At 48.7% G+C, this 14159-nt stretch overlaps 1 protein-coding gene across 1 annotated transcript in view; it reads left to right on the top strand.

The window, feature by feature from the left end:
* The window catches only part of LOC146423089 (multifunctional procollagen lysine hydroxylase and glycosyltransferase LH3-like), a 94441-nt gene that overhangs the window by 66712 nt on the left and 13570 nt on the right, over positions 1–14159 (top strand). The window contains exons 8-13 of the mRNA XM_085045065.1: positions 2362–2460; positions 5442–5573; positions 7852–7967; positions 8998–9102; positions 11522–11647; positions 12949–13090. Coding sequence (XP_084901191.1) covers positions 2362–2460; positions 5442–5573; positions 7852–7967; positions 8998–9102; positions 11522–11647; positions 12949–13090 — 720 coding nt within the window. The remainder of the gene's footprint in view (positions 1–2361; positions 2461–5441; positions 5574–7851; positions 7968–8997; positions 9103–11521; positions 11648–12948; positions 13091–14159) is intronic.

Genomic DNA, 14159 nt, shown 5'->3' with positions numbered 1-14159 from the left:
TGGGTCACTCCAATCTCAGGATTTTTGGGGTGTTTTTAGGGTATTTTTAGGACATTTTAGGATCCCAAAATCCCATTTTTTCTCCCCAGATTGCTCTGAATTCTCTCAGCAATTCCATCCCCCAAGGCTGGATTTTGGGGTTAATTTGGGTTTTTTTAGGGTTTTTTGAGGAGATTTTGGGATTAATTTTGGGGTTTTTTGGGTGGATTTTGGGGTTCATTTGGGGTTTTTTTGGGTGAATTTCAGGGTTGATTTTGGGGTTTTTTTGAGGAGATTTTGAGGTTAATTTGGGTTTTTTGGGTGGATTTTTGGGATGTTGTTGGGGTTTTTTGGGTCACTCCAATCTCAGGATTTTTGGGGTATTTTTAGGATATTTTGAGGATATTTTGAGGACATTTTAGGATCCCAAAATCCCATTTTTTCCCCCCAGATTGCTCTGAACTCCCTCAGCAATTCCATCCCACTGGGTTGGATTTTTGGGGTTAATTTGGGTTTTTTGAGGAGATTTTGGGGTTAATTTTGGGTTTTTTTGGGTGGATTTTGGGGTTTATTTTGGGGTTTTTTTGGGTGGATTTTTAGGGTGTTTTTTGGGGTTTTTTGGGTGAATTTCAGGGTTGATTTTGGGGTGGTTTTGGGGTATTTTTTGGGTGAATTTCAGGGTTGATTTTGGGGGTTTTTTGAGGAGATTTTGAGGTTAATTTGGGTTTTTTGGGTGGATTTTTGGGGTGTTTTTGGGTCACTCCAATCTCAGGATTTTTGGGGTGTTTTTAGGGTATTTTTAGGACATTTTAGGATCCCAAAATCCCATTTTTTCTCCCCAGATTGCTCTGAACTCCCTCAGCAATTCCATCCCACTGGGTTGGATTTTGGGGTGAATTTGGGTTTTTTGAGGAGATTTTGGGATTAATTTGGGGTTTTTTGGGTGGATTTTGGGGTTTATTTTGGGGTTTTTTGGGTGGATTTTTGGGGTTAATTTTGGGGTTTTTGGGTGGATTTTTGGGGTTCATTTTGGGTTTTTTTGGGTGAATTTCAGGGTTGATTTTGGGGTTTTTTTTGAGGAGATTTTGAGGTTAATTTTGGGTTTTTTGGGTGGATTTTTGGGGTGTTTTTGGGGGTTTTTGGGTCACTCCAATCTCTGGATTTTTGGGGTGGTTTTAGGCTATTTTTGGTGTATTTTTAGGATCCCAAAATCCCATTTTTTCTCCCCAGATTGCTCTGAATTCTCTCAGCAATTACATCCCACTGGGTTGATTTTGGGGTTAATTTTGGTTTTTTGGGGGTGTTTTTGGGATATTTTTGGAGTGGATTTTGGGTGGATTTTCAGGTGGATTTTCGGGTTGATTTTGGGATTTTTTGGGAGGGTTTTTGGGGTGTTTTTGGTGTGTTTTTAGGATCCCAAAATCCCATTTTTTCTCCCCAGATTGCTCTGAACTCCCTCAGCAATTCCATTCCCCAAGGCTGGATTTTGGGGTTAATTTGGGTTTTTTTAGGGTTTTTTGAGGAGATTTTGGGGTTAATTTTGGGTTTTTTTGGGTAGATTTTTGGGTGGATTTTCAGGTTAATTTTGGGATTAATTTGGGGATTTTTTGGTGGATTTTGGGGGTTTTTAGGGGCAGATTTTGGGGTTAATTTGGGGGTTTTTGAGTCACTCCAATCTCAGGATTTTTGGGGTATTTTTGGGGTTTTTTTTTTGGTTTTTTGAGGAGATTTTAGGGTTAATTTGGGGGTTTTTTGGGTCACTCCAATCTCAGGATTTTTGGGGTGTTTTTAGGGTATTTTTAGGACATTTTAGGATCCCAAAATCCCATTTTTTCTCCCCAGATTGCTCTGAACTCCCTCAGCAATTCCATCCCACTGGGGTGGATTTTGGGGTTAATTTGGGGGTTTTTGGGGTTTTTTGAGGAGATTTTGGGATTAATTTGGGGTTTTTTGGGGTGGATTTTGGGGTTTATTTTGGGGTTTTTTTGGGTGGATTTTTGGGGTTAATTTGGGTTTTTTGAGAAGATTTTGGGGTTAATTTGGGGTTTTTGAGTCACTCCAATCTCAGGGGGTTTTGGGTGTTTTTGGGATATTTTTGGGGTGGATTTTGGGGTTTTTTGGGAGATTTTGGGGTTAATTTGGGGGGTTTTGGGTGGATTTTTGGGGTTCATTTGGGGGTTTTTTGGGTGAATTTTAGGGTTGATTTTGGGGTTTTTTGGAGGAGATTTTGAGGTTAATTTTGGTTTTTTGGGGCTGTTTTTGGGATATTTTTGGAGTGGATTTTGGGTGGATTTTCGGGTTGATTTTGGGATTTTTTGGGAGGGTTTTTGGGGTGTTTTTGGTGTATTTTTAGGATCCCAAAATCCCATTTTTTCTCCCCAGATTGCTCTGAATTCCCTCAGCAATTACATCCCCCAAGGCTGGAGCCCTGAGGGCTGCAGGGAGTGTGAGAGAAACCGCAGAGAGCTCAGCAGGGGGAAGGTGAGAACTGGGAATTTGGGGATTTTGGGGGATTTTGGGGGAAATTGGGGAATTTGGGGATTTTTTGGGGGATTTGGGGAGGTTGGGGAAATTTTGGGGAATTTGGGGGAAATTTTGGGGGAAATTTGAAGTTTGGGGGAAATTTGGGTAAATTGGGGATTTGGGGAGGTTTTGGGGAAATTTTGGGGGAAATTTGGGGAAGTTTGGGGAATTTTGGGGAAAATCAGAATTTAAGAAATTTGGGGGAATTTGGGGAATTTTGGGGAAAATTTGGGGAATTTTGGGGAAAATTTGGGGGAAATTTGGGAGAATTTTGGGAATTTTGGGGAATTTTGGGGGAAATTTGGGGAATTTTGGGGAAATTTGGGGATTTTTGAGAAATTTTGGGGGAAATTTGAGGGAATTTGGGGAGATTTGGGGATTTTTGGGAGGATTTGGGGGAAATTTGGGGAAATTTTGGGGAATTTTGGGAAATTTGGGGAAATTTTAGAGACATTTGGGGCAATTTGGGGAAATTTTGGGGATTTGGGGAAATTTGGGGTGATTTTTGGGGGATTTTGGGGGAATTTGAGGAGGTTTTGGGGGATATTGGGGAAATTTTGGGGAAATTCAGGGAAATTCAGGGAAATTCAGGGAAATTCAGGGAATTTGGGAAAATTTGGGGGAAATTTGGGGACATTTTGGGGAATTTGGGAAATTTGGGGGAAATTCTGAGGAAATTTGGGAAAATTTTGGGGAAAATTTGGGGGAATTTTGGGCGATTTTGGGGATTTTTGGGGGAATTTGGGGAATTTTTGGGGATTTGGGGAGGCTTTGGGAAAATTTGGGGGGAAATGGAAGGATTTTAGGAAGGTTTGGGAGGAAATTTTGGGGGATTTTGGGGTCTTTTTGCGGGTTTTGGGGTGATTTTTGGGTATTTTTAGCTAATTTCACCTCCCTAATCCCATTTTCTCTCTCCCCAGCCCAACTCTCTCCCCTGGGTGTTTTTGGGGTGATTTTTGGGGTGATTTAGGGTGATTTTGGTGTAATTTTTGGCTGATTTTTCACTGATTTCACCTCTCTAATCCCATTTTCTCTCTCCCCAGCCCCACTCTCTCCCCTGGGTACTGCTTGGGGTTTTTTGGGGTGATTTTGGAGTTATTTTGAGTGGTTTTGGGGTGATTTTGGGTGGTTTTTTTGGTTTTTTTGCTGTTTTTTCACTGATTTAATCTCCTCCAATCCCACATTTCTCTCTCCCTAGCCCAACTCTCTCCCCTGGGTTCTTCTTGGGATTTTTTGGGTTGGTTTTGGGGTGATTTTGGGGTCATTTTGAGTGGTTTTGGGTGATTTTGGGGTTATTTTGGGTGGTTTTGGGGTGATTTTTAGGGTGTGTTTGTGTGATTTTTGGCTGATTTTTGGCTAATTTCATCTCTCTAATCCCATTTTTTTCTCTCTCCAGCCCAACTCTCTCCCCTGGGCTCTCCTGGGGGTTTTTTGGGTTGATTTTGGGTGATTTTGGGTGTTTTAGGGTGTTTTTGGGGTGATTTTGGGGTGTTTTGGGGTGGGTTTTTTTGGGTTTTTTTGCTGTTTTTTCCCTGATTTCACCTCTTTAACCCCATTTTTCTCTCTCCCCAGCCTGACTCTCTCCCCTGGGTGCTCCTTGGGGTGATTTAGGGTGATTTTGGTGTAATTTTTGGCTGATTTTTCACTGATTTCACCTCCCTAACCCCATTTTTTCTCTCTCCCCAGGCTGACTCTCTCCCCTGGGTTCTCCTGGGGTGATTTTGGGGTGTTTTAGGGGTTTTTTGGGGTGATTTTTGAGGTGATTTGGGGGTTATTTTGAGTCATTTTGGGGTGATTTTGAGGTTTTTTTGCATTTTTTTGCTGATTTTTGGCTGATTTCATCTCCCCTAACCCCATATTTTCTCTCCCTCCAGCCCAACTCTCCCCCCTGGGTTCTTCTTGGGATTTTTTGGGTTGGTTTTGGGGTGATTTTGGGGTCATTTTGAGTGGTTTTGGGTGATTTTGGGGTTATTTTGGGTGGTTTTGGGGTGATTTTTAGGGTGTGTTTGTGTGATTTTTGGCTGATTTTTGGCTAATTTCATCTCTCTAATCCCATTTTTTTCTCTCTCCAGCCCAACTCTCTCCCCTGGGCTCTCCTGGGGGTTTTTTGGGTTGATTTTGGGTGATTTTGGGTGTTTTAGGGTGTTTTTGGGGTGATTTTGGGGTGTTTTGGGGTGGTTTTTTTTGGTTTTTTTGCTGATTTTTGGCTGATTTCATCTCCCTAACCCCATTTTTTCTCTCTCCCCAGCCCAACTCTCTCCCCTGGGTTTTGCTGGGGTTTTTGGGTTGGTTTTGGGATAGTTTTGGGGTTTTTTGGGGTGATTTTTGGGTGATTTGGGGGTTATTTTGGGTCATTTTGGGGTGATTTTGAGGTTTTTTTGAGGTTTTTTGCTGTTTTTCCCTGATTTCATCTCCCTAACTCCACATTTTCTCTCTCCTCAGGCTGATTCCCTGCCCTGGGTTCTCCTGGGGTGATTTTGGGGTGTTTTAGGGTGTTTTTGGGGTGATTTTGGGTGATTTTTGGGGTGGTTTTTTTGGGTTTTTTGCTGTTTTTCCCTGATTTCAGCTCCCTAACCCCATTTTTCTCTCTCCCCAGCCCAACTCTCTCCCCTGGATTCTGCTGGGTGTTTTTGGGGTGATTTTGGGGCATTTTTGGGGTTATTTTGGGGTGATTTTGAGGTTTTTTTTGAGTTTTTTTGCTGTTTTTTGGCTGATTTAATCTCTCTAACCCCATTTTTTCTCTCTCCCCAGCCCAACTCTCTCCCCTGGGTTCTCCTGGGGGTGATTTTGGGTGATTTTTGGGGTTTTTTGGGGTTATTTTTGGGTGATTTGGAGGTTATTTTGAGTCATTTTGGGGTGGTTTGGGGTGGTTTTTTTTGGTTTTTTTGCTGTTTTTCCCTGATTTCACCTCCCTAACCCCACATTTTCTCTCTCCCCAGGCTGACTCTCTGCCCTGGGTGCTCCTTGGGGTTTTCATCACTGACCCAACTCCCTTCCTGCCCCAATTCCTGCGGCGCCTCAGCGAGCTCAGCTACCCCCGGAGCAGAATGGGGCTGTTCCTCTATAATGCTGTGAGTGAGAGACCCAAAATCAGCCTGAATTCACCCCAAAAATATCCTGAAATTATCACAGAATTATCCTGAAAATATCCCAAAAATATCCTGAAAATATTGTGAAAAAATCCCGAAAATATCCTGAAAAGATCCTGAAAAAATCCTGAAAATTGCCCCAAAAATATCCTGAAAAATACCCCAAAAAATCCCCAAAATATCCAAAAAATATTGTGAAAAAATCCCCAAAATATCCTGAAAATATCCAAAAAATACCCCAAAAATATCCTAAAAAATATCCTGAAAATATCCCAAAAAAATCCTAAAAAAATCCCGAAAATATTCTGAAAATTATCAAAAAATATTGTGAAAAAATCCCGAAAATATCCTGAAAAAAATCCCCAAAATATCCCCAAAATATCCCCAAAATATCCCGAAAATATCCCGAAAATATCCCAAAAATATTGTGAAAAAATCCCAAAAATATCCTGAAAATATCCAAAAAATATCCCAAAAATATCCTGAAAAAATCCCAAAAAATCATCCCAAAAATACCCTGAAAATATCCCAAAAATACCCCAAATTCACCCCAAAAATCATCCCAAAAATACCCTGAAAACCCCAAAACCCAAAAAATCAACCCAAAGTCACTCCTGGTGTCCCTAATGTCCCCAGCGTCCCCAACATCCCCATTAATGTCCCCATTAATGTCCCCATTATCTCCATTAATGTCCCCAATGTCCCCAATGTCCCCAATATCCCCAACATCCCCAAATGTCCCCAATGTCCCTAATGTCCCCAATATCCCCAATCCCCTCAATGTCCCCAATGTCCCCATTAATGTCCTCAACATCCCTGACATCCCCAAAGCCCCCAATGTCCCCAAAGTGCCCAATGTCCCCAATGTCCTTATTAACATCCCCAATGTCCCAAATAATGTCCCCAATGTCCCCAATGTCCCCAACATCTCCATTAATGTCTCCAATGTCCCCAAATGTCCCCAATGTCCTCAGTGTCCCCAACATTGCCAGTGTTCCCAACATCCCCAAATGTCCCCAATGTCCCCATTAATGTCCCCACTGTCCCCAAAGTCCCCATTGTTCCCAACATCCCCAAAGTCCCCAATGTCCTCGTTGTTCCCAATGTCCCCAATGTCCCCAAAATCCCCAATGGTGCAATGATGTCCCCAACGTCCCCATTAATGTCCCCATTAATGTCCCCATTATCTCTATTAATGTCCCCAACGTCCCCATTAATGTCCCCAACGTCCCCAATGTCCCCAATGTCCCCAATGTCCCCAATGTCCCAAATAATGTCCCCGATGTCCCCATTGTCCTCATTAATGTCCTCAATATCCCCAATGTCCCCAAATGTCCCCAAATGTCCCCAATAATGTCCTCAACGTCCCCAACGTCCCAAATATCCCAAATCCCCTCAATGTCCCCAACGTCCCCAATGTCCCAATGTCCCCAATAATGTCCTCAACGTCCCCAATGTCCCAAATCCCCTCAATGTCCCAATGTCCCCAATGTCCCCATTAATGTTCTCAACATCCCTGACATCCCCAATGTCCCCAACTGTTCCCAATGTCCCCAAATCCCGTGTTCCCAATGTCCCCAATATCCCCAATGTCCCCAATGTCCCTATTAATGTCCCCATTAATGTCCCCACTGTCCCCAAATCCCCAATGTCCCCAATGTCCCCAATGTCCCCATTAATGTCCCCAACATCCCCAATGTCCCCAATGTCCCCAATGTCCCCATTAATGTCCCCAACGTCCCCAATGACCCCAATGTCCCCAATAATGTCCTCAACGTCCCCAATGTCCCCAATGTCCCCAACATCCCCAGTGTCCCCATTACTGTCCCCACTGTCCCCAACATCCCCAAAGTCCCCATTGTTCCCGATGTCCCCAATGTCCCCAAAATCCCCAATGGTGCAATGATGTCCCCGATGTCCCCATTAATGTCCCCAACGTCCCCAATATCCCCAATGTCCCCAATATCCCCAATGCCCCTATTAATGTCCCCAACGTCCCCAATGACCCCAATGTCCCCAATGTCCTCATTAATGTCCTCAACGTCCCCAATGTCCCCAATGTCCCCAAATGTCCCCAATGTCCCAACACCCCCAATATCCCCAATGTCCCCAAATGTCCCCAATAATGTCCTCAACGTCCCCAATGTCCCAAATATCCCAAATCCCCTCAATGTCCCCATTCATGTCCCCACTGTCCCCAAATTCCCCAACATCCCCAGTGTCCCCAGTGTCCCCACTGTCCCCATGGCTGTCCCCGCAGGTCCCAGGCCACGCCCCCCTGCTGGATGCTGATTGGCCGAGGCTGCAGCGTCACTTCAGCTCCGCCCAGCGAGCGGGGGAGGGGCTGGGGGGAGGGGCGGCCCGAGAGCTCGGCATGTACGGGGGGAGGGGCTTGGGGACATTGGGGGAGGCCTGGGGACATTGGGGAGGGGCAGGGGGAGGGGCTTGGGGACATTGGGGGAGGGGCTGGGGACATTGGGGGAGGGGCTTGGGGACATTGGGGAGGGGCTTGGGGACAGTGGGGAGGGGCTTGGGGACATTGGGGAGGGGCGATGGGACATTGGGGAGGGGCAGAGGGACATTGGGGAGGGGCAAAGGAGGGGGAGGGGCGATGAGGTCATTAGGGGAGGGGCCAGAGGAGGGGAGGGCAAAGAGGGATATTGGGGGAGGGGCAATGGGGTGGGGGAGGGGCCCAGGCCCTGGTGGGAGTTTTGGGCTCCCTGACTCCGTTTTTGGGGGTTTTGGTGTCCCTGATGGTGTTTTTGGGGGGGTTTTGGGGGTTTTTGGGTTCCCTGACTCAGTTTTTGGGGTATTTTTAGGTTCTCTGACCCAGTTTTTAGGGTTTTTTGGTGTCCCTGACTGAGTCTTTGGGGTTTTTTGGTGTCCCTGATTCAGTTTTTGGGGGTTTTTGGGTTTTTGGGGGGTTTTTGGGGTCCCTGACTCAGTTTTTGGGGGGTTTTGGGGTTTTTTGGGATCCCTGACTGAGTTTTTGGGGTTTTTTGGTGTCACTCACTCATTTTTTGGGGTTTTTGAGGTTCCTGACTCAGTTTTTGGGATTTTTTGGGTTCTCTGACTCAGTTTTTGGGGGTTTTGGGGGTTTTTTCGGTGTCTCTGACTCAGTTTTTGGGGTTTTTTGGGTTTTTTGGGTGTTTTGGGGGGGTTTTGGGATCCCTGACCCAGTTTTTGGGGTTTCTTGGGGTTTTTTGGTGTCCCTGACTCAGTTTTTGGGGTTTTTTGGGATTTTTTGGGATCACTCACTCAGTTTTTGGGGTTTTTGGGGTTTTTTGGGGTTTTTCAGGCTCTCTGACTCAGTTTTTGGGGTTTTTTGGGTTCCCTGGCTCAGTTTTTGGGATTTTTGGGTTTTTTTGGGCTCCCTGACTCATTTTTTGGGTATTTTCTCCCGCAGGTCTCTTTGCCGTCAGAACCCTCAGTGTGATTATTACCTGAGTTTGGACAGTGATGTGACCCTGAGTGACCCCAGAGTGCTGAGAGAGCTGCTGGAGCTGGACAGGTTAGAGTGACCCCTGAGTGACCCCTGAGTGACCCCTGAGTGACCCCTGAGTGACCCCATAACTGACCCTGAGTGACCACTGAGTGACCCCTGAGTGACCCCATAACTGACCATAACTGACCCTGAGTGACCCCAGAGTGCTGAGAGAGCTGCTGGAGCTGGACAGGTTAGAGTGACCACTGAGTGACCCCTGAGTGACCGAGTGACCCCTGAGTGACCCCTGAGTGACCCCTGAGTGACCACTGACTGACCTCATAACTGACCCATAACTGACCCCATAACTGACCCTGAGTGACCCCAGAGTGCTGAGAGAGCTGCTGGAGCTGGACAGGTTAGAGTGACCCCTGAGTGACCACTGAGTGACCACTGAGTGACCCCTGAGTGACCCCTGAGTGACCCCATAACTGACCCCACAACTGACCCCACAACTGACCCTGAGTGACCCCAGAGTGCTGAGAGAGCTGCTGGAGCTGGACAGGTTAGAGTGACCACTGAGTGACCACTGAGTGACCCTGAGTGACCACTGAGTGACCCCTGAGTGACCACTGAGTGACCCCTGAGTGACCACTGAGTGACCCCTGAGTGACCACTGAGTGACCCTGAGTGACCACTGAGTGACCCCTGAGTGACCACTGAGTGACCCCTGAGTGACCACTGAGTGACCCCCTAACTGACCCTGAGTGACCCCAGAGTGCTGAGAGAGCTGCTGGAGATCAACATGTATTGAGTGACTCTAAACTGACCCCTGAGTGACCCTAAAGTGACCCTAAACTGACCCCTGAGTGACCTTAAACTGACCCCAAACTGACCCTAAATCTGACCCTGAAGTGACCACTGAGTGACCCAAGTGACCCTAAACTAACCCCTGAGTGACCCCAGAGTAACCCCATAACTGTCCCTAAAGTGACCTTAAACTGACCCTAAAGTGACCACTCAGTGACCTTGAGTGACTCTTGACTGACCCTGACTGAACCCACTGACCCCAAAGTGACCCTAAAGTGACCCCATACTGACCCTGAGTGACACCAGAGTGACCCTACTGACACCACTGACCCCAAGCTTACCCTAAACTGACCTGAGTGACCCCAAACTGACCCTAGTGACCCCAAAGTGACCTGAGTAACCCAAACTGACCCCAAATGACCCTGAGTGACCCCAAAGTAACCCCAGTGGCCCCAAACTGACCTGGACTGATCCAGAGTGACCCCAAACTGACCCAGAGTCACCCTAAACTGACCCTGACTGATCCAGAGTGACCCCAACTGACCTGACTGACCCCAGAGTGACCCCAATTGGCCCTGAGTGACCCCAAAGTGACCCAACTGACCCATAATTGACCCCAAAGTGACCCTGACTGACCCCAAACTGACCCTGAGTGACACCAGAGTGACCCCAGAGTGACCCTAAGTGGCCCTGAGTGACCCCAAAGTGACCCTAGTGACCCCAAACTGACTCTGAATGACTTCAAACTGACCCTGAGTGACCCCAAAGTGACCTGAGTGACCCCAAAGTGACCCTAAACTGACCCAGACTGATCCAGAGTGACCCCAACTGACCTGAGTGACCTCAGACTGACCTGAGTCACCCCAAAGTGACCTGAGTGACCCCAAAGTGACCTGAGTGACTCCAAACTGACCCCAGAATTGACCCTGAGTGACCCCAAAGTGACCTGAGTGACCCCAAAGTGACCTGAGTGACCGCAAACTGACCCCAGAGTGACCCCAGGTGGCCCTGAGTGACCCCAAACTGACCCCAAAGTGACCCTAGTGACCCCAAACTGACTCTGAATTACTTCTAACTGACCTGAGTGACCCCAAAGTGACCCTAAACTGACCCAAACTGATCCTGAGTGACCCCAACTGACCTGAGTGACCCCAAACTGACCCATAATTGACCCCAAAGTGACCTGAGTGACCCAAACTGACCCCAGAATTGACCCTGAGTGACCCCAAAGTGACCCTAGTGACCCCAAACTGACTCTGAATGACTATAAACTGACCTGAGTGACCCCAAAGTGACCCTAAACTGACCCAGACTGATCCAGAGTGACCCCAACTGACCCTGAGTGACCTCAAACTGACCCCACACTGTCCCCAGAGGGGTGGTGGCCCCGCTGCTGTCCCGCCCTGGCCACCTCTGGTCCAACTTCTGGGGAGCTCTGAGTGACCCCAAACTGACCCCAGTGACCCCAAACTGACCCTGAGTGACCCTAGTGACCCTGAGTGACCCCAAAGTGACCCCAAACTGACCCTAAATTGACCCTAGTGACCCATAACTGACCCCAAACTGACCCTAGTGACCCCAAACTGACCCTGAGTGGCACCAAAGTGACCCCAAACTGACTCTGAGTGACCCAAACTGACCCCAAACTGTCCCCACTGACCCCAAAGTGACCCCAGTGTCCCCACACTGTCCCCAGAGGGGTGGTGGCCCCGCTGCTGTCCCGCCCTGGCCACCTCTGGTCCAACTTCTGGGGCGCTCTGAGCCCCGATGGCTACTATGCTCGGTCAGCCGACTACGTCAGCATCGTGCAGCGAGAGCGGCGGTGAGCCGGCAGGGGACGTGGGGACAGTTGGGGACATGGGGACATGGGGACTTGGGGACATGGGGACAGCATGGGGACATGGGGACAGTGATGGGGACATGGGGACGGCCTGGGGACAGTGATGGGGACATGGGGACAGCCTGGGGACATGGGGACAGCCTGGGGACATGGGGACAGTGAGGGGACATGGGGACAGTGAGGGGACATGGGGACATGGGGGGACATGGGGACAGTGATGGGGACAGCCTGGGGACATGGGGACAGTCTGGGGACAGCCTGGGGACATGGGGACGTGGGGACAGTGAGGGGGACATGGGGACATGGGGGCAGCCTGGGGACAGTGATGGGGAGATTAGGGATTTGGGGATGTTTGGGACATTGGGGACATTCAGGGATTTGGGGCCACTGGGGACATTAATGGGGCCATTGGGGATGATGGGGACATTGGTGTGGTTCGGGGTGGGCGTGTCCAGGTGGGTGGGCGGGGTTGGTGGTGGGTGGGGCTTGGTGTGGGTGTGGTCCGGGTGGGCGGGGCTAGCTGGGTGTTAATAGGATGGGCGTGGCTAACTCTGGGTGTGGGCAGGGGGGGCGTGGCTACCGGAGAGTGGGCGGGGCTGACCCTGGGTGTGGTCAGGGTGGGCGGGACTAACCCTGGGCATGGTTGGGATGGGCGGGGCTAATTCTGGGTGGGCGTGGCTAACTCTGGGTGTGGTCAGGATGGGCGGGGCTAACTCTGGACATGGTCAGGGTGGGCGGGGCTAACTCTGGGTGGGCGTGGCTAACCCTGGGCGTGGTCAGGGTGGGCGGGGCTAACTCGGGATGGGCGTGGCTGACCCTGGGCGTGGTCAGGGTGGGCGGGGCTAACTCTGGACATGGTCAGGGTGGGCGGGGCTAACTCTGGGTGTGGTCAGTGTGGGCGGGGCTAACTCTGGGTGGGGTCAGGGTGGGCGTGGCTAGGTCAGGATGGGCGGTGCTAACTCTGGGTGGGCGTGGCTAACTCTATGTGTGGCCATGGTGGGCGGGGCTAACTCGGGATGGGCGGGGCTAACTCTAGGTATGGTCAGGGTGGGCGGGATTAATTCTGGGTGGGCGGGGCTAACACTGGGTGGGGTCAGGGTGGGCGTGGCTAGGTCAGGGTGGGCGGGGCTAACTCTGGACATGGTCAGGATGGGCGGGGCTAACTCTAGGTGTGGTTGGGGTGGGCGGGGCTACCTCTGGGTGGGCGTGGCTAACTCTGGGGTGGGCGTGGCTAACTCTGGGGTGGGCGTGGCCAAGGCTGACCCAGCGGTGGGCGTGGCCAGGGGGGTGTGGAACGTTCCCTACGTCAGCCACGCCTACCTGGTGGGCGGAGCCGCGCTGCGGGGGCCGCTGGGGGAGGGGCCAGTGTTTGACCACGCCCACCTGGACCCCGACATGGCCTTCTGCGCTCGAGCCAGGGAGAAGGTGAGACCTGAAATCGGCCGAAATCGCCCCAAAAATGAGCCCAAATTACCCCAAAAATGAGGCCCAAATTACTCCAAAAATGAGTCCCAAAATCTGCCCAAATCGCCCCAAAAATGAGGCCCAAAAGGACCCAAAATTACCCCAAAAGTGTCTCAAAATTGTCCCAAAATCTGACCAAAATTACCCCAAAATCTGACCAAAATTGTCCCAAAAATTACCCCAAAAATGACCCAAAATCTGCCCAAATCACCCCAAAAATGAGTCCCAAAATCTGCCCAAAAATCAGACCAAAATTACCCCAAAAATGACCCAAAATCTGACCAAAATCAGCCCAAAATTAGCCAAAAAATCAGAGCAAATTAACCCCAAAATCTGCCCAAAATTGCCCCAAAAATGACCCAAAATCTGCCAAAATTACCCCAAAATCTGCCCAAAATCTGCCCAAATTACCCCCAAAATCTGCCAAAATTACCCCAAAATAAGTCCCAAAATTGACCCAAAATTACCCCAAAATCACCCCAAAATCTGCCCAAAAATCTGACCAAAATCACCCCAAAAATGATCCCAAATCAGCCAAAATTACCCCAAAATCAGACCCAAAATCAGACCAAAATTACCCCAAAAATGACCCAAAATCTGACTGAAATTACCCCAAAATCTGCCCAAAATTAGCCAAAAAATCAGACCAAATTAACCCCAAAATCTGCCCAAAATCAGCCCAAAATTGCCCCAAAAATTAACCCAAAATTGTCCCCAAGTGACCCAAAATCTGCCAAAATTACCCCAAAATAAGTCCCAAAATTTGCACTAAATCAGCCCCAAATTGCCCCAAAAATCAATCCAAATTCAGCCCAAAAATCTGACCAAAATTACCCCAAAAATGACCCAAAATTCTGCCCAAATTACCCCGAAAATGACCCAAATTCTGCCCAAAATCTGCCAAAATTAGATCAAAAACAGCCCAAAATTGCCCCAAAAATCAATCCAAAATTTGCCCTAAATCACCCCAAAAATGACCCCAAAATTACCCCTTTTTGGTGGTTTTGGGGGAGATTTTAGGGTTTTTTTA

Source organism: Lichenostomus cassidix, unplaced genomic scaffold (genome assembly GCF_008360975.1).
Source record: "Lichenostomus cassidix isolate B80296 unplaced genomic scaffold, HeHo_3.0 HiC_scaffold_34, whole genome shotgun sequence".
Lineage (NCBI taxonomy): Eukaryota > Metazoa > Chordata > Aves > Passeriformes > Meliphagidae > Lichenostomus > Lichenostomus cassidix.
This window is presented reverse-complemented; position numbering and strand designations above follow the sequence as displayed.